The sequence below is a fragment of the Camelus dromedarius genome, chromosome 6, assembly GCF_036321535.1.
Source record: "Camelus dromedarius isolate mCamDro1 chromosome 6, mCamDro1.pat, whole genome shotgun sequence".
NCBI lineage: Eukaryota > Metazoa > Chordata > Mammalia > Artiodactyla > Camelidae > Camelus > Camelus dromedarius.
Genome location: NC_087441.1, coordinates 44,029,176 through 44,056,776, shown reverse-complemented (window position 1 = coordinate 44,056,776; position 27,601 = coordinate 44,029,176). Strand labels below are relative to the sequence as shown.

Below are 27,601 nucleotides of genomic sequence, written 5' to 3'. Positions count from 1 at the left end.
TGAAGTCAAGGTGTGCTGAAATTAGAGAGCAAGGTGAGATTTTAATTCAAGAGTATAAGGAGTTGAAAAATACTGATTTTTTTTTTTACTTTAGGATATATATATAATATAAAAGCAAGCTTACATACTAGGCAATTTAAAATTTTTCATTTACTATTTAGTTTACTTTATATTACTTGATAAACTATCAGAAATAGTTTTATTCAAAGAGGAAACACCCATGAACCTTTAAAATGAACCATTTATTAAATCAGACTGTTACTCTTAACAGTTAGGTAAGTTACATGGTTTATGTCCGAGTATTTCACATGGAAAAATTTTAAACTCTTATAGGCAAGCAAAATTGTACCACACAATATATAAGTAGGAAGGGGATACTGCTAAACATTCAAATAAGGCAAGTATTTAAAAACAATAAGACAATAATTAAAAAAAATTCAAGCATTCCTTTAAGAGAATTCAATGCTACAAGCTAAATGTACTTATCTGAGTGTGTTCATATAATCAAGGCAGTGTTTCTTCTTTTAAAATGTAAGGAAATGGAATAAGGCTCATTAATAGATACAGCTGCCCTCAAGATTTTTAATCTCAGTTGCTTTCTTTAAATTAAAATTCACAAAGTGCACAATTAAGATATATCAAAAAACTGAATCTGCTACTCTAACAACAGCTGTCCATGCTTAATACTTAGTGGTTTATTTGACCAAATTATGTCTTTTCAGGGAAAAATAAAAAAAGATAAGCCACTGTAAAACATTTAGTTGGAAACATATGCTAATATTTTTCTTAGAAATCAAATATTATGGAGGAAAAGGGTTATTTACCTTAAGGAAAAGAAAGCAAAACACTGGAATGACCAAACATTTTCAAAGAACAAGCACCACAAAGGACATTTGCATTCTGTTTTGTAATATTTATCAATGCATTTTTTTTCTTACTCCAACCAATCTACTTCATCAAATTCTGAATCATCTTCTGAATCACTATATTCCACAGCAATACGGCGGGACAGAATGGTGGCAACATCATTTTCAATGCGTTCATGTTTAGCTTCCTGTTCACGCTGCTCTTCGACTTTTCGCAGCTGAATACCTGATATAGTAAATCCAAACCATTCGTTGTAAACCAAAATACGAAAAACTAGGTATTATTAGATATTATTAATATAATAAAATCAAATACACATGAAAAATACTAGCAGAAAAATAAAAAGCAAGATCTATTAAAAAGAATTTGAAGGAATCATATTTAGAGGGACACTAATTCTTTTATTATGTTATCATCTGTGATATTACTTGGTGACTAATCACATATCCCAGTGGACATCTATAGTTTGTTTAGCCATATGTTCTATTGTGCTTCCCTACTCATTATTCCCTAAATTTTAACCAGGTAATACATTTCTTTTGTTTGTTATCTGTACGGTCAAATAAATTAAACACTGTTGAGCGTATTTTCTATGGTTTTATTCTCCCCAGTACTTGAGAGGAAGGCAATACTACATTCTGTCTGTTAGTGCCTGGTGTATAGTAGGTGCTTAGGAAATGTTGGCTGAATAAATAAATGAATATGACAAGTCTTTCCTTTGTTACTAAGGGAGGAAACTTAATCCTTTAAAGGCATTGGTAGAGCAAGTGTCACTTATACATCAAATTGACAGCCTTAACACTGAAGAAAATGCCACTTTTAAAGGAGTTAATTATACATATTAAATATAATATGAAGGGTTTTAACTAAGTTTTCTATAATGTTTAGTCTGATACTTTTAGTTTCTCATTCATTCAATTAACGTTTTAAGAAACTACTAGTATGAAAATAAAATAATTAATGTGATATATTTTCTTGAAAATGACTTAAAATATAAATCAAAGTTTTACTTTCCAAAGACCATTTGTGTAAAAACATGATTATCTAAAATTTTATAAATGAAGACAACATTATTGTCTCAAATATTTAGAAAGTTTCTCATGCTATCATAGCAACACATTTAATGACTCTTGAGAAAATTACCTTTTCGTATTGCTTCCAGAAGTACACTCCTGGCATCACTGATTACAGGTAAGGTTGATGGATGACGCTTTGGCTCAGAAGCAGGTATAACTTGTGATGGAGGAGATGGAGGCATTAATGGAACATGGGGACCTGGGGCAGTAGATGGAGTTGGATGTAGCCCAGAGGGAGGATGAGCAAGAGCTGCAACTGTGACGGGTGATGATGGTCGAATGCCAGGTGGAGGCAGAGGAGGCGGTGGGGGGGGTGGAGGCAGCCCCTGGACTTCTCCTTGTGGGAGTGGATGAACTGGTACAGTCTCACATACTGGGGCAGCTCTAGCTATTGGCGGAGAGGGCTGTACTAGAGGAGGCGCAATTGGAGGAGGAGCTGGGTGAAGAACTCCAGGGGCAATCTGAAGAGGAGCTGGAGGTGGTGGAACTGCTGGAGCTTGCAAAGCAGTGGCTGGAGGTGGAGGTGGGGGAGGTACTGGTGGGGGAGGTGTTGAAGTCATTGAAGCTCTTAATGAAGAAGTTGACAAGGCAGATGGAAGAGGTGGTGGAGGAGGTGGGGGGGCAGGGCTCACAAACACAGGTGTCCTGCCTGTAGCTGGTGACTGAGGACGATTTTCTATCAAACCTGTAGCAGAACTGAAATGATAAAGAGATCCTAGCAAGTTATTTAAAGAGGAAAAACTAACCGCACAAAATATAAATGCTTATCAGTAATTACATCAAGGTAGATGCATTCACATGTTCCTATGAGACTGACGCATTGCCTACTGCGCTAAGAAGGCACTCATTCACATGTTCCTATAAAAATTCTTCAGCAGTATTTAGAATACAATGAGAACGAAAAGTACACTAACAAGAAAAGTAATATATGGTGCTTTGATTTGTAATATTCTAAATGGTCTCATCCTCTCATGCAACTTTCATATGCACTCAAGCATTTTATGCTTATTTGGATAAATAAAATGCTCAATTTTACACTCTGATATGAGTCTTTGTAATGATACAACACTTCTTAAATTACAATATTTGTAGCAATACCTGTGGCCCATACAATACTGTATTTATATTGAAGCTATTGAGACTCATCATATGTCATTTCAGTTAAATCAATGACAACTAATTACAATCCACAAAAGGAAATTTATGGCCCTCTTCCTTGCTGAGGGTGGAACATCAAATAAGTCAGTGATATAAGGTTGATTTTTTAAACTGAAAATTGTAATACTGATCTCTGTTTCTCTATTTTAAAAAATTGCAAAGTGGATAACAATGGACAAAATTAAACTTCAAAATAGCTTTACTGGAAGATTATTAGCAGCAATTATCTATTCTCCCTCAAATTCTTAGAATATTTCCCCTAATATCAAATTTAACATTTATAATCACATCCTTGGTTCCCATTTCTTAGTCCCTAACCACATTCCAAAAATTCTTAATTTTTATTCATATATTGCACATCATGTGCTTGATACAGAAAACTATAATAAAATGAAAGACACTTTAATCTTTAAATTCTCATTAACTAAATTTTCCCAAGAGAATGTCAGCTCTTGTCAGAGGCTGGCAAATTATGCCCCAAAGGCCAAATCTGACCCACTCGGGTTTTTGTAAATAAAGTTTTGTAGAAATGCAGATTTATGTACATAGCTGCTTTCATGCAACAATGGCAGAGTTAAGTGGTTGTGACAGAAACCACACACCCACAAAGCCTGAAATATTTACTATATGGGCCTTTAAAGAAAAAGGTTACCAACCCCTGAGAGAAAACATCATGTCCTTGTCCCGACATACCTGATACAGGTGGGTATGGGTTTCATATCTCCTGTTGCATGCATTGGTGGAGGTGGAGGTGGTTCATGTGGTCTGACTAAGACTCTTTCCTCAGCTCTAGTCAGAAGTTCACTCATCTGACTAAATGGCAAGGCAGAAAGTGAGTAAGATCCATCCATATGATCCACATATGTCTGAGGTCTAAAAAATATGTATATAATATCAGTGTATTTTTCTTGAATTATTGGTGAAGCGTTCTTTATGAGATATTTAAGGTTTATCCTTTGAATGCCAATATTTTAACTACTTTTAAGAAACTTCTTTCAGAAATTTATTACATTCATCCTGCTTTTAAAACACAGACTGCTGCTCACAACGCACTTTCCTTACTGATTCAGGTTATTACAATGGCCTTCAGTTATTTCATTATTTTATAGTATAAAATGAATTCAATTCACAAGGGTGAAGAGTATTACATATATAAGCTTATAAATAAGAAAAAATGAACTTTTAGCAAATTTGTTCAAAGTTGTCTGCCTCTATTTAATTTTTTTCTTTACAAAAAGATGCCAATGACAAAAAGCTAGAATATGAAAACTGGAATTTTTTACTACCAGGATATCCTGTTGCTCTCTTAAACCTAAATGACTTCCAAATGTCTTGTACCTAAGGGAGAAAGGCCTCCCTGATACCAGTAGCACAGAGATGGCTAACTACATTGTTTTTGTCTTTTTCCTGATTTCTAAGGTGCTAGGGTACTCAGAAAATAGCTGAGTAAATAATAACACAAAACTTAAGTCAGATATAAGCAAAATCTTAGATACACTGAGCAAGACATAAACATTTACTGACTGTAGTGTATGCTAGGGACAAAGATGGATTTAAAAGATGTACACAAAGCAAATCAGAAAGTACTATATTTACACTATTAGGTCAGCTAAATACCTTAATCATTTAACAGCAGTAAAAATGTTTGTCTAGAAATTAGTAATTTAAAAAAAATCAATTCTTTCGGTCTCCTTCTTTTAGTACTGCATATAGATAGTATCTTGCATATTACTCCTAAAATAGGCCAAGATATTTTATACTTATGGCCTAATAATTTACACGTACTATTCAAAAGAAAATCTTAAAGTTCTTTTCCATTCAATCAGTAATTATAAAATATATAATAATAACTATAATCAACTGTAAGTAAATTTCTTCACAGAGAGATGCTAATATGTTTCTTAGTGTAGCATGTTAGTTAGATGGGGCCCCTGGCTACTCAAAAAGAAACAGGACCTACTGTATATTTCTGCAAAAGAGGATGAGTAATTTTGTTTGAAAGTTCTGACATATCTGAGTGGGAGATGTGGCATAGAAAGGAAGTCAGGAGAAAGAAAAAGGAACAAAATATAGCCCCTTTTCAACTCCTATTTTATATATAGTGAATCAATAGTACTTCAAACAAAACAAAACAAAACACCTCCAGACCTTGTTACTGTATTACGAAATTCTAGCCGACTCTGCCTGAACTATTGAGAGGGAGTTGAGACTTCACATGAAAGCTAAAACAACCCTGAAGGTCATCTACTCCAACCACTTCTTCCTACAGATGACAAAACTAAAGTCCAAGTATGAAAACGACCTGCCCAAGATCAGACTTCAATAGGGAAACAGTGGTCAGGGTTTCAAAATCAACTCAATATTTATACACTAGAGTCTGTCAATTCAACAGTTCAGGACCTAAGACTTAGAGCTACAGGTATTAGAAATAAAGTCAGTGTTTTACCATTAATTTTGTTAAAAAAACAAACAAAAGAAAAGAAACCTTGTTTCAAAATGAGAGGCTGGGCCATTAGCAACTTCAATATGCTTATGTAAGAGATTAGCATCATCTTCAGCCAGCTCTGGACCTTGGGCCAGCTTCTGCCATTCTCTCCGCCTGTCATGAGGTGCTCTTGGCACTTTTTCTGGTTCATGAGGACGATCTAGATTTTTCTGCTATAACAGATGTATTGAAACAAAGCCAAATGCTGAAATGCTACATTTTAAAAAAGAGGTTATAATAATCAAAATAGAATTTTAACATCAATATTGAAAAAGACAATGTTATCATAATACAGTAAAAGTAACAGAGACAATTCATTTGTGCATTCAGAGCTAAGTTAGCTAGTTTGCTTGTAATCACAATTTCTCATGTTTTTGAACCTCCAATTGGAATTGATACAGCAGATAAAAATAGTATGCCTAAATAATAAAACTTTATGTTAGAAAGTCCTGTCAGATGAAAAAAGATGCAACTTTGCTCCCACATCTATCAGTTTTTGCTACAATGAGTGAAATTTCTATCATTAATGGTAACTGTCTACCTCTAGCCAAAAGGTGAAAATTTACTAAGGTTATGTTAATCTGACAATTAATTATGTAGCCAATACATTAGAAAAAAAAATCCAATTACCCAGTTAAACCATAATAACTGTATCATTCAATAGAAAATAGGGTATTTGAAAAAAATGATGCAAACTGTGAAAGAAAAAGCATAGAAAGGTCTAGGGTAGGTATAACAAGTCAAATTCCAAAGAGGCCAAGCAAGTAACATGAATAAAAAGAGTCAGGTATAAGATAAGGCCTGCAGTGAACTAGACTGGTATGTCCATCTAAGGTATTCCAAATAAAAATTTTAAAACCACTGTGTTTGTCAAACAAAACACTGCTTGCTGGCTTAGTCTGGGCTACCAGTCACCAGTTTGCAAACTCTGGCTAGAACACTGGTACACTGTCTAGTGCAGAAAATAATGACATGTAGGCATTGTGGAGAAGAGCGGAGAGAGAAGAGATAGCTACAGGAGAAACAGAGGGATTATAAAGACAGATGCTGCCTCCTCCATAATTCTGCCTACATCCAACTTTGTCTTCTCCTTCTGTATTTCTAGTTATCATTAACATGGAATAAAACATATCCAAGTGAATTTTATTAGAAAGCAGAAATGACAGCAGAGCAGACAGATGATAGGAATTTAGTGAGAATGTAATAACCTTTCCAGAACATTTAGGATATGCTCTATGGTAAGAAAACATTAACTTAATCTACTTTACCAATATCTGCACAATATTCCTTTGCTTCGTTTTAACAGAATGCCTGTCTCTTCCCTGATCCACTTAATTCCTATTTGTTCTTCAAGATTCATTATAAGCTTTGTTGAAGTGTCCCTGTCTTCTGTTTAGAGCAGGTGCTATTTTGTGCCACCCAAACCCTCCATGCATACCTCTGCTAGCATACTTATCACACCATGTTATAATAACCTAAGTGCTTATTTGCTCCCCATTAGACTGCGATCTTTCTGTGTATTTGACCATATGGACCAAACAAAACTGTCAAAGTACAGCATTTACAAAGTTCCATATATACAACAAAACAGAAATATGTGAAAACTAACTTCAATTTTTTGAATTTCTTGTAATACCTTCTGCTTCCTCTTTTCCTTCCTCTTATCCTCTGTATCTTGTAACATTTTTTCTTTCCATAGATCAAAGAAATATGAAGGATTGGTATAAAACTTCAAACCTTCTTTACCATCATCTCTGAAATATAAAATATCAATTAAAACATACATTAGTAAGACTTAAAGAGACAATCAGAATTGAAATAATTTTACTACAGTTTTTTTCCTCCTACATTAACAAAATACAGCATGTGTAAAAATACTGACAAAATAAATCAGAATAGGCACCAACAGAACTCACAAATCAGACAGGAAACTAAGGAAAATGGAAAACCAAAAGTTTTTCAGAGTTAGTGTTAATAATTTAAAGTACAGCTGGACAATTTTCATCCCTAACTTCTACTGAATACCATGTTTTCTAGAAGTCCTGTGGGAAATGCCAATAATTACAAATGATTCTGCCAAAGATAAAAGCCTGAAAGGATAATAACATCATTTAGAATAGAGAAATTATACAGGGTGTCTGCCAATACTCTCATTTACTAATCATCTTACGAAATCCAAAAAATATCATCGAATAGACATTCTAGTAGTAAGTTACATCCAATCACTTGCCTACTGACAGATAGTTTCAAATAACTATCCAAATACCATTTTATCCAGGATATGTATTATACCTCTTAAATGACCCATTTAACAATTCATGTGAAAGACTCCAAAGAAAGGCTTAATAACTCCAGATTTTTTTAATGGTAAAAAAATTTTTAAAGAGATACTACATATTCATTATACAAAAATTTAATGCATATAGATCAAGAGTGGACAAGAACAAGAAAAAACAGTATTTATTTTATTAATGTGGTGGGATTTTGAATTCTTTATTTTTTTCATTCTATCCAATTAGAAATTAAATTAAAAAGACAATAACAACTTCTTTTCCCTTCATATTAATATTTGCCATTGGCTTTTTAAAAAAATACTTGTTAAAACAACTCCTTTGAATAAGTCTTGTCTTTTGTATACCAGAACCTTGGGAACTTACCTAGTGAATAAAGCAAAGGTTTTCTAAAGGTGGTGGACAAAGAGGGCCCTATGCATTGGTCAGGAGTCCAGTGATATAAAAAATGTTTGGGGATTTAGCATTTAAAGGTTCACTACTACCTGTTTCAATCTGAAGTCTGAGATAAATAACTGGCCTTTGTATTTATTAGCCTACTGACCTGTAAGGAGTGAGTATATTGAGAGGTGGAGGCTGTTCACAAACATCATATGTCTCCTGTAATGGGATAGGCAAAGTCTTGCGGTCGAAAAGCTGCTGATCTTGAATTGTAGAACTTCGGAAAGCTTTTCTCATTGTTATATCTTGCAAAGACACTAAAATAAAAATCCAAAATGTATTTTGTTTTATTTACTAAGATGATTTAACATAAGGGCAAATTCATATACTGTCTTTATTTAAAAGTCAGCATGGATCAGACGGTTCTGACTGTAGTGGCTTATGAATCAGGAACCATATTTTTAATGCTCTATCATTGTATCCCAAATCAATTTGTGCTTTATTTTCCCAATCAGATGGGTTTTAATGCAGCTTTTGATTTCTGAGGCTCAAAAGGTTCTAATGACATCTGAAGCGTATCCTACATTTCCCATCAAATACATCTTTCTCTTTTCTCTACTTGCCATCCCCAGCTCCCACCAACCTACATTCTTCTCTTCTTTTTTTCTATAATTTTCTTTTCATCTCCCTTTATTAATTTCATTTAGCTTATATCAATAACACCGAAGGAATTAAATTATCAGTGGCATGTCAGTGGGCTAAACACACTATTGCCCTCTATGCTAGGAGACTATAAATATGATAAATGTACTATAAAGTTAAAACAAACTTACTGTAAAGAAAATGAAATTTTCAAGTACCCGGCAATCTGTATTATTGTTTATTTCACTTATCGTTTATCTTTATAAGGACCTCTCCTTAACTAAGCTCTTGAAGACTGAGACTATCTTGTACTTTAGTGTCTTCAGTAACTAGCACAGCCCCATCATATATATATGAGGGTTTAAAATAACTTCATTTACTCATTTTCTTTTGGACGGTGAAGCATGTTAAAATAAGAAATGTACCAAAATACTAGATTCTTAACTCTTAGAGTGAGTTCCTGATATTAAAAAATTAGGTGATTTCTTACATATTTAATATAGCTTAAGTATAGATACTTTATATCATAGAAAGGTCAGTACTAAATAATCATAAAAATTCTTAAATTATTTTTCTCCCTAAAATAATATCTCTTTCATCCTCACAAATAAAACTCACTCAACATGAAAGTTTGGATTTATGAAATAAATGGAGCAATGAGGCTGGCAATGCAATAGCCATACAATGACTGCATTTCCAGCAATTCTACTGCTACCTGACTTGTAACACACTTAAAAACACCATAATAAAATTCAGAGAAGGAAAAAAGTTTTTCTCCTACCATCACTAAAGAGTAGTATGAAGGATATTTAATGAGTACATACTATAGTGCTAGAAGCTTTCACTAATTTTTACTTATCTTACAACAATTTAATGAGATAGGAATTATTTCATTTTTAAACAGAAGAAAATAGAAAACATTATATAACTGGCCCAAGGTAAAATGGTTAATAAGTGGTAGAGTCAGAACAGAAAACTTAGATCTGTCTGCCTTTGAAGCTAATCCTTTTGCCACAATACCACACACTGTTCCCCTGGCTCATGTCAGAAGTGGCCTCAGTTTTCTGCAATCAAAATGGATCAATTCTTGCCACTCTCTTACTCCTCCTTATTAACCATAAGTATGAAACCTAGTGTTTAATCTTCCAAAACGTCCTTAGAAAAGGATATAAAAAACATGTAAATTAGTAAGCATTTTTCTATCTTCAACTCTCATTTGTCATTTCTCTAATTTGTCAACAGACCACTGTGACAGCTGCCAACAATGACATTTGATATTACTTAGTATTATAACAAAACAGTAAGTCAGCACATGTTTGTAAACATAATTGAATTAAATATAATTGCACAGGTCTTTGTTTAAAAATTCAGTTTTTTACACTTTCTAAATTATATTGGTAGTTCTCATTGTTACTTACTATTTAATGGTAATTAAAAAACCCCAAATACTGATATTACACTCTGTAATTGTACTTATAATGTTACTTTGGCTTAAACTTTCACTGAGTTAAAAAATCTAGGTTAAATAACTTTGAAAATTCCTCTATCCAACTTCCCCAAAACAATTTCAAATTAAGTAGTTCAACTTTTAGGTTCTGAATTTCTCTCCAGTGCTCCACATAATTTTAAAGGAAATGGAACAATTTTCCTTTCCTGGCCCATTAAGAATTTTTTAACACTTAAACGCATCTTAAGTTATTTATTTGTTTCATTTTCAATTTTAATGAGAATGCTAAAATATGTTAAAATTTTGAAAGCGTTTTGAAAGTAAATGTTAATTTTTATTTCTGTTACATAAAAGAACTGCCTATGTATTTCTATATTATTATATGAAATGTACTTATAACTGAAATGTTTAAGTTATTTAAAAAAGAAATTTTGGATGTAAATGACATACTTGAACATATAGCCATAAAATATTTTTTTAACATTAGCAATGATTTCAAGAATTTCATGAGGTGTAACTAATATACATAAACGTTTTAAAGGATATCACCCACAGAATGTGAGAAAATCTTTGCAAATCATAAGATTTGGGACTTGGATTCAGAGTATATATAGAATTCTTTTAACTCAACAATAAAAAGAAAAATAATCCAAATTAAAAATGGGAAAAGGATATGAACAGACATTTCTCCAAAGAAGATTCAAAAATGGCCAGTAAGTCATTTAAACCCTGGTTTCAAATCTTAGCTCCACCATTTTCCTGCCGAGTGACTTGTCACTTAAGTGGCTTATAAGGCATGAAAAGATGCTCAACATCTTTAGTCATCAGGGAAATGCCAATACATTCTACAAAATGAACCAATGTTGAAAACATTATGCTAAGAAGTGAAAGAAGCCAATCACAAAAGACCATATATTGTATGTTTCTATTTATATGAAATGTCCAGAATAGGCAAATTCATAGAGAAAGAAAGTAGGTTAGTGATTACTAGAGGCTAGGGAGAAGGGTGGATGGGAAGTGACTGCTATGATAAAGGGTTTTTGGGAGGAGGGTGAAAATTTTCCAGAAACTGATTGTGGTGATAGATGCACAACTCTGTGAAAAGACTAAAAACCACTGAACTGTACACTTTAACCTTAGATGAGTTAATTAATTGTAGGGTGTATGAAATATATCTCAAGAAAGCTGTTTGATTTTTTTTTTAAGTACTGTCTTGGTTTTTTCTCATATCCAGACCTATATAACTTTCCATCTTTGGATGCAGTAGAAACATAGCATAGTAAATTACCTCTCCTTATTCATGTATTAAATTAGTTATGTCAGAAGAAGTTCATGCCATTACTAAAACATCAATCATTATATTCTTCCTTTGCTTTTTCTAGTGATAACCTTTAATAGTCTTATTGTTCAAGTTTAGATCTATTATATAACTTGCATTTAAAAAATATTATTCTACAAAAAATATTTTGAAGAGAGGATTATAAGAGATTCACATTAAATAATCCTCTAGGGTAGATTATGTTCTTAGTAGTTTCATTTCTTTTGGTTAAAAGAAAAACAGAAAGAGGCATTTGAGAAATATGATTGGTCAATGTATTCTATCAAGGCAAGAAATGTTTCACCACTAAAGTTTCTACCATTATTTTAGCCTGTAATGTAGTTTTCTTAACCTGATATCCCTAGCTTTATATCTCAGTATAGAAAATTTTTGTCCTACATACTGGCATTTTGTTTTTTGGTTTTTTTGGAAATGATCCTTTAAAATGGGAAGTAACATTTAAATAACCAGATCAGATTTTAGCAATTTAGCAATATGCACACACAAAAGCATGTTAAAAGGAATTGCATTTTTACAGAATCAAACCTAAGAATTTCAGGTAATTTTCAAATATTTTTATTTCTAAGACGAAAGTATATAAATAAATTATAAGGAAGAAAAGAAATGAGAAAGAAAATGGAAGAAAAGCCTGCCTAAAAAAAATTTTATGTCAAAACATGAAGAGCTATTTATTATACAAAAAGAAGAGGTAAAAAAAGGGAAAAAAGAGTAGAAAACCCAGAAAATTCATGCTAATGGCATTTATAGATAATCCACTGATCTATTACAACATGTACAACAAAGGTCGTGGGTAAAAAAGATTTGTAGTAAATTCATGTTTTTCTTGTGTGTGAGTGTATGCACTTACTTCTTTGATGAATTAAAGTACATTTCTCCCAGTTATTACTTTTTAATAAATTCATGTTTAATATTGTTCTTAAATATATATCACGCATTCCACCTAACCTAAAATATACATGTGAAAGAAAATGTATCAATAAACTTACATTCTTCTTCTTTAGGATCAAGCTGTGTAACACTAACAGATAACCGGTCCACACGTTCTTGTAATGAATTAACTCTGAAGGAAAAACTATGTGCTTCATTGAATAATTCTCCAAATATATCTTCAGCATATTTACCTAAGCAGAAATGAAATACATACCATAAAATTTAATGTGATCGGAGATAAACATCAAACAATTCAACCTTTGAAAAATGCTGACTAATGAATTTGGCATTTATTTGAAATTAGTTTAAACTTTAAACCCTAGCCTAAAGTAACCCAATTGTGATAAAGTGGGAAAAAAAACACAAATTCTGGGAAACATGGTTTTAAATACTAGCTTTACCACTTTCTGGTAGGTGACTAGTGTCTAAAATGGAAATATTCAAAATATTTGCAAAAGATGAAACTGACAAGGGCTTGATTTCTAGAATATATAAATAGCTCATATGACTTAATAAGAAAAAAACAAACAACCCAATCCAAAAATGGGCAGAAGACCTAAACAAGCAATTCTCCAATGAAGACATACGAATGACCAATAGACACATGAAAAAATGCTCAGTATCACTAATTATCAGAGAAATGCAAATCAAAACTACAATGAGGTATCACTTCACACGAGTCAATGGCCATCATTCAAAAGTCCACAAATGATACATGCTGGAGAGGCTGTGGAGAAAAGGGAACCCTCTTAAACTGTTGGTAGGAATGCAGTTTGGTCCAGCCATTGTGGAAAACAGTATGGATATTCCTCAAAAGACTAGGAATAGACTTACCATATGACCCAGCAATCCCACTCCTGGGCATATATCCAGAAGGAACCCTAATTCAAAAAGACACCTGCACTCAAATGTTCATAGCAGCACTATTCACAATAGCCAAGACATGGAAACAATCTAAATGTCCATCAACAGATGACTGGATAAAGAAGATGTGGTATATTTATACAATGGAATACAACTCAGCCATAAAAAAATGATAACATAATGCCATATCAGCAACATGCATGTCCCTGGAGAATGTCATTCTAAGTGAAGTAAGCCAGAAAGAAAAAGGAAATACCATATGATACCGTTCATATGTGGAATCTAAAAAAAAAAAGACAAATGAACTTACATATAAAACAGAAACAGATTCACAGACATAGAATACAGACTTGTGGTTGCCAGGGGGAAGGGGGGTGGGAAGGGATAAACTGGGAATTTGAGATTTGCAGATACTGACTGATACATATAAAACAGATAAACAAGTTTATACTGTACAGCACGGGGAAATATATTCAAGATCTTGTAGTAGCTCATGGCGAAAAAGAGTATGAAAATGAATATATGTATATTCATGTATGACTGAAGAATTGTGCTGTACACCAGAAATTGATACAACACTGTAAACTGACTATAACTCAATTTAAAAATTGGAAATACCTCTCTTGCTTTATCCCTATCTATCCACCTGATGAGGGTTAGAGGTTACAATGTAAAAGTACACACAAATAACACATCTCTTAATCCCAATCACATTCATAAATAGATTCTACACTAGAACTGTATTTTAGGCCAAGTGGCAGAATCCAAGATTCTTCATAGACCTAGTAGGTGATCTATCTCAAAATTCTAAAAATTTATGAGAGATATTTTACATTTTATCATTCTATTTCTTAAAAGTCAACATAAATCTAAAATCACTTGTTTCTCCAGTCAAGTAAATTTCCATTACTGAAAGGAATAAGCCAAAATAATCACATTCTAAAAGGAGAAATAGAAATTTCTATCTAATAAATAAGCCAGGGAGTTTTAGATGACCTATAATTTTAAAATTTCAAGTGTATTTAGAACATATAAAGAAATAAATACTCCAATACAAAGATGAGTCAATTACTACTTGTACCTTTGAAAAAAAAAATTGATAGTATTCCTAAATCAAGACATTTTAGACTCAAGGATATTGTGAAGGTAAAATGTAGCTCAACAGTAAGTGCTACAGAGACAGTTCCTATAACAGAGTACTAAATACTTACAGAATGAATTCATTAATCTCACCAGTTTACATTTGAACAATGTTGTCTTTTTTTTCAAAGCACTTCAATATATTATCAGTTAAATCAACAAACATTTACTGAGGGCTCACCCTGTGCCAGATGTATTTCCTACTGAAGTCACCAAAAAGTAAAGTATAAAATTCCTGTCCTAGAAGATTTTATAATCTTTAGGAAAAAAATCAGACCTTTAATCTCTCTATAATAAATTAAGAGAAAAAGGATAATTTTTACATATTCATTCACTCACATATATTCTTAAAATCAAAATGACTGAGACAATGTACCAGACCCTGGAGATATAAAAATGATTGGAAGAAGGTCTCAGCCACTGATGAGTTTTGAGCAGAGGGAGAAGAAACAGACATTTAAATAAACATGAAAACCAATTTAATAAGTAAGTCCAAAACTTTGTTCCATTCGCTTTGAGGCCTTGGCATCAATTTCCTTACCTGTAAAATAGGAATAAAAATATCTCCTTCAAAAAGAAGTTACAGGGTGTGGGGATAAAGCTCAGTGGTAGAGCGCACACTTGGCGTGCACAAGGCCCTGGGTTCAATCCCCAGTGCCTCTGTTAGGGGAAAAATTTTTTTATTAAAAAAAAAGAAGTTATAAGAAAAGGAAACAAAAAAGGCGGGACGGGGGGCGATGGGAGCTAGTAGAGTACCTGATGCGGGACAGGAATTCAACAACAGGCAGCTCTTACTATAAAATGAGCTAAGAGCCGCAGAGCACAGAGAAAGAAGCATCTAACTTTTGGGTGTTGGACGTTATTAGAGACACTTTCAGAGACACAGGGTTTCTCTGGCAGATAAGGGAAGCATCCCAAGTGGAAGAAAAGGCAAGTATAAAGCTATTCATTTATTCATCAAATACTTGGGATACAGAGATCTAGAAGAGGTAATTCCATCCCTAAAAGAACTTAGTTTAATACATGGCTGTTTAACTTATAGTCTGTATACCACCTGAAATTATATGCAGCTTTTTTAATGTATTTGCATTTTTCTGGAAAGAGGGCCCATAGGTTTTGTTTGTTTGTTTTAACAGATCTTTTTTAAAAAAAGAGTCTACGCTTTTCTCACCTCAGGTTTAAGTGCCAAAACACTTCAGTGAATTAACACCCCATCTCTTTTCATCACATCTATTCTTAGTTTCTAAATCTACCTCCTCCTTCCCTCCCTGAGAGAGATAAAAGGAATTAAGTTGTAATGTAAAACTGACTGTGTATGTATCTGAATTCCAAGTAACCTTAACCTTACATTTATTATACTATGTCTCTACTCAAGAATCTGATGTCTCATTATCTCTGATGTTAAGGTCTAAATCCTCTCATCTCACATTGTCTTCCATAATCAAGTTCCACCATATTTTTCCAGTATCATTTATCCCTCTTATCCTCCTCATATATTTATTTTTGCCCCCATTCATTTGTCTACTTCTTTGTGCAAGTTAAAATGCCTTCCTCCCTCATTCCTCTCCATTTTCCAAGTTCTTTTGTTCCTTAAAGGCCCAATTCAATTCACATTTCATTTAGCAAATTTCCTCTAATAACTTCACCTATGTTCACCTCTCTTTTCTCAGTTCCTTTAATCTAAAACTCATGGTTTTAATTATATACATGCTCACATTGCTTGAAACTCAGCTGGTTTCAGTATTCATCATATTAGACTCCTCAATTAAATGTGGTATGCTCTTTTTGGACAAGAAACGTACCTTTATCACACAGAAAATTATTCAGTGTTACCTGTCCATTATTTATATCAGATTAGTCTTATCAAGCCAATCTATTTATCTGCTCTCCTACCCATCCATTTTGCTATCTATCTGTCAAATTTTCTATGATTGAGAACAAGAAGTAGGTTCTATCAGCTCATCTTGGCAGCATGAACTGACTATTCAACAGAATAAAAGCCTTGGGAAGAGAAAAATGGTAAAAGATCTCTCAGGTAGTTAAGAGTCCCAATGGTTGCTAAATAAGAAAGTAATAACATAGGAAATTTTTTTCGGTATAGCAGAAAAAATTTAAATAAAGAGAAGCCTAGGTTTTCAGTAAATATCTATTATAAAACAGAATTGTGTTCTACTAGGAAAAATACTGAACTAGGATGTATATTTTTGCAAGGAAGAGGTCAGGATGATGTCCACCCCTAAGCCATGCTAAGCCCTGGAGCTGACCTTCACTACTGTGTTCTGTAGCACTGCTGATGCTAGGAATAGTGCCAAAGTGAAAATCTCAATTACCCAGAACCGTTTTGAATAGCCAAGTTTTCTAAGTCAGATATTATTTAATGCATTAACTATTATTTTAACTATTTTGAACGGGAACTGATGTAAAATCTACTCTCAGCTTTTCCGTCTTCTCAAATAAAAATTAAACATAATTTAACTGATTACGAGAAATGACAGCCTTGAATGCATAAGAATATTTGCTTTTACATTAAATGGCCTCTTTCCAGTTTTTATGTTGCTTTTTCCCTTAGGTCACTTCTTTTTGCTATAAATTACCTCTCTTGGTTGCCTTCAGTAATGCCTGCTTCTGTTATCTACCCCCATATCTTCTTTTTTAATGCTCTGAAGCATAAACGTTTGGAAACCACATTATCAAACCTGTCAGAACTATCAAAGTAAAAGAAAGCAAGCTTGGAGAGGAATCAACTGGTCATTTTACATGCATAGTCTTTAGTGCTTGGGCTTGTTTATTCTGGCTATCTAAAGGCCTTTTAAATTTAATTCCAGGTTCTCAACTATGTCAAGTGGGAAAGCTGCCAGAGAGCTTAATTCTAGGGTGGTAAACTATCGTTGCCCCTTGCTACAATATTTTATGCTTTTTCTCTTTCTTTTTTTGAATCTCTACCAACTGCTTAGAAAATACCTATATAGCCTCTGATTCCAAGTCTGAAGCACCCAAAACCTAGTTTTATTGTTTACAATGTATTTCTGTATTTCTGTTTTAAGAGTTTGGCTACAACATGATCATGTGCTTGCTGACAGATGTTGATTACATGGACTATACCAGACTGGAAAATTCCTTAAATTTTCATCTCTAGGTTATGTAAGAAATGGATTAGTACTGCATAATCGACAACCTTAATCATTACATTAATTCTAAATTCTATATTGAAAATATACCTAAAACTAGATGCCTATACTAGATCCAATATTCGTTTTACTTTAAAGAAATATTTTACCAAATTTATTAATGTTATTTCTATGCTCTTAACGTGTGTTTTAATATTAACACACTAATGTACCCATGTACATGTACTATACATAAATTTTATATGAAATTATGTTACATTATTAATATCTAACAGATCTTTAAAACCAATTAGTGCTAGCAAATGACTTTAAACAATATGATTAATCATATATTAATACACTTTCTAGAACTTTTCTTTTGACTTGTGTCAAAAGCACATTCTATATTGAATTTCCCAAGGAAGAAACAAGTAAACAATATAATGTTAGTGATTCACTGGCAATAACTAACCTGAAAAAAAAAATCACCAAAAGGGACAAGGAGTATACTTAAAGTCAACAAAACAGTCTTCTAATTTAATCTTACAATTATTTCAAAGGCAATGTAGAATTTAGTGCTCTCACAAAAACCATTCAAATATAACTTTTTACATGTATATGTCCAAATGCTCTCACTTGAAACAAATCAGGTTAACAACCTTTTTTTTTATCTTGTGCTAAGTACTCAAACTATAAAAAGAAAGGACAAAAGTTAAAAGGAAAAGAAAAGAGGAGCCATTCTGCTTATCAGGACAATCTGCGGGGGTGGGTGGGTATAGCTGATAAATCTAGGACTACTTAGACAAGATATCTAGGCCAAGAACACCTTGTTTCATCTTTAAACTGAAATATAAATGTCTAATAAAAAGCTAATCCTTCAATTCAAAAGATAAACTGAATATCTAAAAATTTTTGTAACATTAAATTCAGACTAAATGGGAAATAATTTATTCACTTTCTTAACCTAGTAGCTCTGTTCTGTAATAATGGAAACACACTGCCTGTCTCTCCTCCTCCCGTAAACTGCCCCTTCCATTGGCCTTTATTATCTGACCAACCTGCTTACCTTCTGTCTGCCAGCAGCCAGGTTCACTTACTACTTTCACAACATGCTGCAAATCAGACTCTTGACTGATATCCTAATGGCCTAATGTCCTAATGTCATTTGACTAAATTAATCCTCTGACTAGTTAGTTACTACCTCAAATCTTTCATTTTTAGGTATTTGATAATATAAAAATATTTCCCTAGGTTAATAAGATACATATAAAGAGATACTAGTATCCCAAATCACAAATAGTTGGAAGTTTCTAAAAACATAAACAGCAATAACAAGCAAGTAAAAGTACAACTCTAGCTCAACCTTTCATAGATCAAATCATACTTTAAAGACAATCTCAGTAGTTTTTTTATCCATCATGCGATTCTGTTCCTAATGATTCTGTCCTTATTTTCCTTTCCCATAAGAAACACACAGGGGAAGAAGAAATGATTCTAAAACTCATTAATTTTACTTAAAATGAATACGTTTTTCAAGATTATTTTGTACTCTTCTCATTAAATATCCCCCCCCCCCATTTAATATCCTAAAGTGTAACATTCTGGTTTGTAATATTTTTAATTGATACAAAAATACTTACTTAGGCTACTTAGTTGTCTAATTATATTTGCCAAGGAAATATTGGTTACACATTCCAGTTCATTCTTAATTCCTCTAGGCAGAGCTGTGTGGCACAAGTGCCTTGGATCGATGTTTCTTTTCACTAATGGCATCTTGAGATCAACCTCTATGCCAGTTCACCTGTAGAAAATCAAATAAATTAACATTTTTCAGTTTCAACCAACACAGAGAAAGAACTTATCTTTCACATTTAATAATAAAATATTTGTCAGTATGAAGATGGTGAAAATGGAGTCACTTGACTAAATGAATCAAAACTGATTTGTTAACCTTCTTTCATCTTCAATTATTAGAACATCAACATTATATAAAATTAAAAAAAAACTTACTTTGAATGTCAGTTGCTTCATGGTGAATTCATAATCACCATTGCTATTATTCTCCTAAAATCATTGTTTTTACTTATTATAGCTAGGGATTTTGTTCTAGAGAGTATGACAGGTCCTCACTACGGAAGCACCTAAGAGGATTAAAGAAGCTGAAAGAATAGTATCAAATTTACATTTCCACATAAAATGTATCAGGTATTCAACAGCTCAGAAATCAAATAGTCCAAGAAGCCCTACATCCTCAATCTCATCAAAATCAACGAAATGTTTTATTTAATTCATGAAACAGTTCAACCTTCTTTGAATTACAGTGAGTCCTCATTTCCCAGGCTTCCCATATACACAAATTTCAGATTCCACAATTTAATCAAATAATACCACAGTCCCCTAACTACATGGTTCCAATTTTACTCACCACAGTATACTAACTGTAAACAACTACATAAGTACAAACTCCTTTGTTGGCACTTCAGTTCACAAATTACTATGTTAACAGGAGATGCATGTCATGATCAGTGACCAGTCCAGTCATGTCACTTCTTTTCAAAGTCTGTTGGTGATAGGTTACTTCATCTGTTATTCAATTTGCCTACAGACAGCAAAGCATGTAGTTGGTTTACTTTTTTGCCTCTCAGTGATAAACTCATGAAATTTTACAAAATGGTAACTGAAAGAGGGAATGGACCAACAAAGAGAAAAGTGTGGCAAAGAAAGGAAAAATGGTAACACTGGAGTGAAATTCAAATTGAATGTAAGTGGAGTAGCAGAAGAAAGAGCTGATTGCAGGAATGATGCCACTGCCACTGTTTGAAAGACACTACATACACCGTCAGAGTAATTTAGTGAAGGTGCAAATATTGTCATAAATGAGGAAAGTGGTTGTGACAAAACAGTGTATGTCCCAGAAGTGACAACAGCAAAAAAGAAGAAGTCACAATACAGGAATTCTCAAAGATATTTCAGGACATTCAAAGTGCAAAGGATAAAATGTTGGAAGCTGATCTAAGTTTAGTAGAAAAGAGTAAGACAATTTGCCAAGGCATAGAAAAAGATGCTCACTCTGCTAGCTGTTTCTCTAAGTTACACAAGGGAAGGCAAAGCACTGTTAAACTACTCTTGGTAAGTTTTTTACAAAGAAATAAAGCGCTGTAATTCTAATTATTTCTAATGTTTCATATTACATTGTCCTAAATTAATATTAGTTTTACTTCTTTTTACATTTCCCCATACATTCATAACAAAGGAAAGTTTTTAATGTTCTGACAAAATTTTTTAAAGATTCTAGAACTGTAATTTTTCCCATTGATTATTAAGATCGTTTTATACACTTTTAGTTTGTATGGTCATTTTTTTGGTCCCACACTACTATACAAAGTAAGGACTGCTTATACTTACCTAGTAGTAAACAATGGTTACCGAAGGAAGGCATTTATTATTTACTGAACTTTAATCACTACCAAATGGAAAGTTTTGGATAAATCTAATTGCATTTAGGTATTACTATATCAACATTCTTTTTCTTTTTTTTTTAATTGAAGTACAGTTACAATGTGTCAATTTCTGGTGTACAGCACAATGTCTCAGTCATGCATATACATACATCTATTTGTTTTCATATTCATTTTCATTAAAGGTTATTACAAGATATTGAATATAGTTCCCTGTGTTATACAAAAGAAACTTTTAAAAAAAATCTATTTTTATATATAATGGCTAATATTTGTAAACCTCAAACTCACAAATTTATCCCTTCCCACCCTCTTTCCCTGGTAACCCTAAGACTGTTTACTATGTCTGCGAATCTGTTTCTGTTTTGTACATGAGTTCATAATGTCCTTTTTTTCTTTTTTTTTTTTAGATTTCACATATGAGTGATAGCATGTGGTATTTTTCTTTCTCTTTCTGGCTTACTTAGAATGACAATCTCTAGGTCCACACATGTTGCTGCAAATGGCATTATTTTATTCTTTTTATGGCCAAGTAGTATTCTATTGTATAAATATAACACAACTTCTTTAACCAGTCATCTGTTAGTGGACATTCAGGTTGCTTCCATGTGTTTGCTACTGTAAATAGTACTGCTAGGAACATTAGAGTGCATGTATCTTTTCGAATTAGAGTTCCCACCAGATATATACCCTTCAGAAGTGGGATTGCTGGATCATATGGTAGTTCTATTTTTAGTTTTTTGAGGAATCTCCATACTGTTTTCCATAATGGCTGAACCAAACTACACTCCCAACAACAGTGTAGGAGGGTTCCCTTTTCTTGACACCCTCTCCAGCATTTATTGTTCATGGACTTTGAATGATGGCTATTTGACTAGTGTGAGGTGGAACCTAACTGTAGTTTTGATTTGCATTTCTCTGATAATTAGTGATATTGAGCATTTTTTTGTGTGTATATTGGCTATTTATATGTTTTCACTGGAGAACATTTAGGTCTTCTGTCCATTTTTGGATTGGGTTTTTTTTTTTGTTATTAAATTGTATGAGCTGTTTATATATTCTGGAAATTAAGCCTTTGTCAGTCGCATCATTTGCAAGTATTTTCTTTCATTCTGTAGGTTGCTGTTTTGTCTTGCTTATGGTTTATTTTGCTAGGCAAAAGCTTATAAGTTTAATTAGGTCCCATCTGTTTATTTTTGTTCTTGTTCCTATTGCCTGGGTAGACTGCCCTAGGAGAACATTGCTAAGATTTATGTCAGAGAATGTTTTGCCTATGTTCTGTTCTAGGAGATTTATTGTGTCTTGTCTTATATTTAAGTCTTTAAGCCATTTTGAGTTTATTTTTGTGTATGGAGTGAGGGAGTATTCTAACTTCATTGATTTACATGCTGCTATCCAGTTTTCCCAACACCACTTGCTTGTCTTTTCTCCATTGTATATTCTTGCCTCCTTTGTCGAAAATTAATTGACCATAGGTCTGTGTATTTATTTCTTCAACATTCTTTAAAAACAAATTTTTGCATGAAATCCATCTCCTCTGACCTGTTCGTTTAGCATTCTTTATTTTTAAACCTTTTTACAACTATACAATATGAAACACATAGAAAAAAGTACACAAAATTGTTCAACTCAATGATTTAAGCAAACATTTACACAAGCTAACCTAAGGAATAAAACAATGCCTGGACCCCAGAACCCTCCCACTTTGGTCTCCTCCCCAATCACCCTTGCTTCATTCCTCCCCAAAGGTAACCATTATTCTGACTCTTACAATACATCCATTTCCTTGTTTTTCTTTATACTTTCACACCTTAAGCAGGTAACTCTAAACACTATACTTTCGTTTGGATTGCTGTTTGAAGTTTATGTAAATAGAACCATATGATATATATTATTCTGTCTTGCCCTTTTCAGTCAACATTATATTTGTAACATTCATCCATGTTGCTCTGTGTAACTGTAGAGTGTTCATTATCAATGCTGTATGATAACTCTACTGTATAACTACACCATAGTCTACCCATTCTAATGTTGAGTATATGTACATGAGTTGTTTCCATTTTGAGGCTATTATGAATAATGCTACCATGAACATTCATGTACAGGTGTCTTAGTGTACACACTTCTATTGGAAATGTACTTTAGAATAGCTAGGTTAAGGACACATACAGCTTGAATGATGATGTCAAAATGTTCCAAAAGCGACTATATCAATGTATATTCCTTTTAGCTGCTGTTCCACATCCTCATAACATTTGACACTGTCAGTTTTTAATTTCTAGCTATTTTGTAAGTAAATTGTGATAACTTACTGAAGTTTTGTGTTTTTCCCAGTTACTAAGAGTTTAAGCCCCTCTCCAAGTGTTTATCTTTTGGATGTTTCTCATTTGTGAAGTGCCTATTCAATGCTCTTGCTCACCTTCTGTTTACCATTTGTAGTGTTAGGGTTGATTTACAGGAACACTGGATATGAGCCTTTGAAGGTCATATAAGATGCAAATATCTTCTCATGTCATTTACTATTTCACTCTCTTGATGTGTTTCTTTTATGAGGAAGTGGTAAAATTTATCAGTTTTTCTTAGGTTTAGTATTAAAGCAGAGATTTTTAAATCATTTTCTACACTAAGATCATAAATATAACCTTTTATATTATCTCTTAGCTTTGTTGTTTTGCCTTGCACTTCTAATCTATAATTGACATGGAATTAATTTTTATGAATGGTATGAGGTAGCAGTTGTGTTTCTTATATTATTTCAACACCATTCACTGAAGACACTATTCTTTCCCTACTGCTCTACAGTGGCACTTTTGTCATAAAACAAATTTCTATGTATTTTAAATCCATTTTGAGGCCCTACAGTATTCCACTAGTTTGTACCTAGAGCTAATCTTAATGGAACTTTACAGTAAGTTTTGATATCCAATAGGGCAAGTTCTCCTACCTTGTTCTTCAAAGATGTTCTGTTTATTCTTGGCCCTTTGTATTTCCATGTGAATTTTAGAATCAGATTATCAAGTTACACTCACACAAACACACCCATTGGGATTTGATAGGAACTGTACTAAATCTATAGATCATACTGGGTAGTACTGATACCTGTACAACACTGCAACTTCCTATCCACAAACATAGTGTATCCCTCCAATTATTTCTGGTTTTTAATATGTTTCTTAATACTGTTCTATAATTTTTCAGAATAGAAATCATACATCTTTATTAGATTCATTTGTATGTATATGATTATTTTTAACAATATTGGAAATGGCATATTTTATTCTCTCTTTATTGTATATGAAGAAACTAAGTTAAGTTTTGAATACTGACCCCATATCCAGAGACTTTCCTAATCTCTAATAACCCATCTATAATTATTTTGGATTTTTAAAAGGTATACAATCTATTATATGTGAATAATGATTGTTTATCTCTTCCTTTCTAATACTTATTTATTTTTAATTTTTTTCCTTATCACATTAGCTAGAATCTTTAATATAACATGAAATAAGAGTACTGTTCTTTTTTTCCTGAACCAAAAGGGAAAGTCTTCAACACTTCACAAAATGCCTGCTGTAGGGTTTTTGTTGTTATTGTTGCTTTGTTTTGTGGACAATTTTAAAATAGATTAAGGGCATTCCTATGTATTCCTAATTTGCTAAGATTTCTTTAAAATAATGATGCTGATTTTATAATATTTTTCCTACATTATGATGGTTATGTGACTTTCTTTTATTGTTAATGTGGTGAACTACACTGACTGATTTCTTTTTTAAAACATTGAAGTATAGTTGATTTACAAGGTTGTGTTAGTCTTTGGTGTACAGTATAGTGACTCAGTTACACACACACATACTCTTTTTCATTATAGGTTACTACAAGATATTGAATATAGTTCCCTGTGCTATATAGTAGGACCTTGTTTTTTATCTATTTTATATATAGTACTTAGTATCTGCAAATCCCAAACTCCCAATTTATCCCTCTTCCCCTGGTAAGCAAAGTTTGTTTTCTATGTCTGTGAATCTGTTTCTGTTTTGTATATGAGTTCATCTATGTCATTTTTTAGATTCCACATATAAGTGATATCATATGGTATTTGTCTTTCACTTTCAGACTTACGTCACTTAGTATGAGAATTTCTAGGTCCATCCATGTTGCTGCAAATGGCATTATTTCATTCTTTTTTATGGCTGAGTAATATTCCATTGTGATTTCTTTTATGTTAAGCAACTTTGCACCTTTGGAACAAACTTAGCTTCGTTGAGATATATGTGGTAGGGCAGAATAATGGCACTCTGAGGTAATCTGTGTTCTAGTCTCCAGAATTTGTTACTGTGTAACAGTACATGGAAAAGGGAAATTAAGATAGCAGTTGGAATTAAGGATGCTAATTAGCTGGCCTCAAAATAGGAAGATTTTTTTTTTAATATATTGCTGGATTTGGTTCTGGTTTGTTACTACGTTTAGTAACTTTTGCACTTATGTTCATGAAAGAAGTTGGTCCATTATCTTCCTTTCATGTAATGTCCTTTTGTACATTAATGTACATTTTTTGTTCACTTTGTATTAAGTTTATCCTGGCCTAATAAAACAAGTTGGGATATGTTCCTCTTTCACTATTCTTTCGAAGGATTTGTATAAGATATGAATAATTTTTTCCTTAAAAGTTTGGTATAGTTAAACTATGAAACAATTTAGCCTCAAGTTTCCTTTGTGGGAAGGTCGAATATTATGAATTCTTTAACTGTCATAGAATTTTTGAAATTCTCTACTTTTATTGCTAACTTTGGTAAGCTGCATTTTCTAGAAATTTATCTACTTCATTTAAATTTTCAAATTTATTGACACCAAATTATCCTTATGCCTCTCTTATTATAAGATTATAAAATATATTTTTAAATTTATTACATTGATAAACTTTGCATGGTATTTTTTTTAAATCACAAAGAGTTTTATCAGTTTTATTAGTCTTTTTAGAGAACTAATTTTTGGCTCTACTGAATTTCATTATTGATTTTTTATTTCCCTCCTGCTTTCTGTTAGCTTCATATGATGGTTTTTAAAAAAAATTTCTTGACATAGATGCTCACTGATATACAGCTTCATTTCAAGCATATGGTTTTAAAACTATAAACTTCCCTCTAAGCATATATTTAACTGTATCCCTCAAATTTTGATATGTAATTGTTCACTGCAAAATATTTTCTAATTTGTACTGTGATTTTTATTTGATCCATGGGTTATTTAGAAGTGTTATTTTGCTTGGGTTTTTTGGGGGGGAGAGATAATTAGGTTTATTTATTGTTGTTTTTTAATGGAGTCACTGGGGACTGAATCCAGGACCTCGTGCATGCTTAGCATGCATTCTACCACTGAAGTATATTATTTTGATTAACAAACATATGGAGACTTTCTGATTACCTTTTTGTTACTAATTTCTAGCTTAATGACATTATAGTCAGAGTATACACTTTGTATTATTTCAGTCCTTCAAAATGTAGTCAGTCCTCAGTAAAGGTGAGTTCCTGTCTCCCACTAGAGCTAAAAGCCCCAGGAAGAGAGGGTGGCTGCTCCCAGCCAACATGGCCAACAAGGGTCCTTCCTATGGCATGAGCCATGAGGTACAATCCAAAATCGAGAAGAAATATGAAGCATTTACACTTCACATTGCCCAGCACATAATCAATTATACATAAAGAATGTATATTTTTGTGGTCGGTGGTTACAGTGTTCTACATATGTCCACTAGTTAGATTTGTTAATTGTGCCCAAATCTTCCATAGTCTTAGTGATTTTTAGTCTTCTGCTTCTATCAGAGGGATGTGTTAAGATATTCCACTGTGATTACAGATTTATCAAATTCTCCATATGATTTATATATTTTGACACTTTGTTATTAAGTACATTTATTATTATAAAGTTCTCTCTTTATCTCTAGTAATACAGCTTTTGCTTAAATGACATATGATATGATAGCTTTTCCCATACTTTTCCATTGAACTTTCTTGTATCCCTATCCCTATGTTTTATACATGTCACTTTATAGTATACAGTTAGGTGTTTCTTTTTCATTTATTACTATTTTTAACTCAGTTTGACAACCTTTCATTACTTTATTCGTATGATGCTGATGTTCCCTCTACCCAGGCCACATTCCATCCTTTCCCTATACCTATTTGTTCTTAAGATTTCAGCTCAAATAAGAGCATTCCCTGATCCCCCAGCCCTAGACTAGATCAGGTCCTTCGGTTAAAAATTTCTCATAGGACCCTATAATTTTTCTGTATAGCATTTGTCTCAGTTTGTAATCACATATCTTCATGACTGATTTCTATTTCTCTCCTTTATTAGTTTTAAAGTAGGTATCGTGTATTTTGTTCCTCATAGTATGCTGGATACCTGGTACATCACTGGCA

General features: G+C 32.7%; 1 protein-coding gene across 7 annotated transcripts in view; it reads right to left on the bottom strand.

The window, feature by feature from the left end:
• Positions 1-223: 223 nt before the first annotated feature.
• Positions 224-27,601, bottom strand: part of WASF1 (WASP family member 1) — a 68,712-nt gene continuing 41,334 nt past the window's right edge. For 3 of the 7 annotated variants that reach the window (XM_064486787.1, XM_031456151.2, XM_031456154.2), the window contains exons 2-9: positions 19,368-19,528; positions 12,673-12,807; positions 8,422-8,575; positions 7,196-7,340; positions 5,587-5,759; positions 3,795-3,974; positions 2,011-2,639; positions 224-1,092 (exon numbers count right to left, since the gene is read on the bottom strand). In XM_064486787.1, the coding sequence (XP_064342857.1) occupies positions 935-1,092; positions 2,011-2,639; positions 3,795-3,974; positions 5,587-5,759; positions 7,196-7,340; positions 8,422-8,575; positions 12,673-12,807; positions 19,368-19,500 (1,707 nt within the window). In that variant the 5' untranslated portion in view covers positions 19,501-19,528 and the 3' untranslated portion in view covers positions 224-934. The remainder of the gene's footprint in view (positions 1,093-2,010; positions 2,640-3,794; positions 3,975-5,586; positions 5,760-7,195; positions 7,341-8,421; positions 8,576-12,672; positions 12,808-19,367; positions 19,529-27,601) is intronic. The other 4 variants (XM_031456156.2, XM_064486788.1, XM_010989592.3 and 1 more) reach the window with 4 other exon arrangements.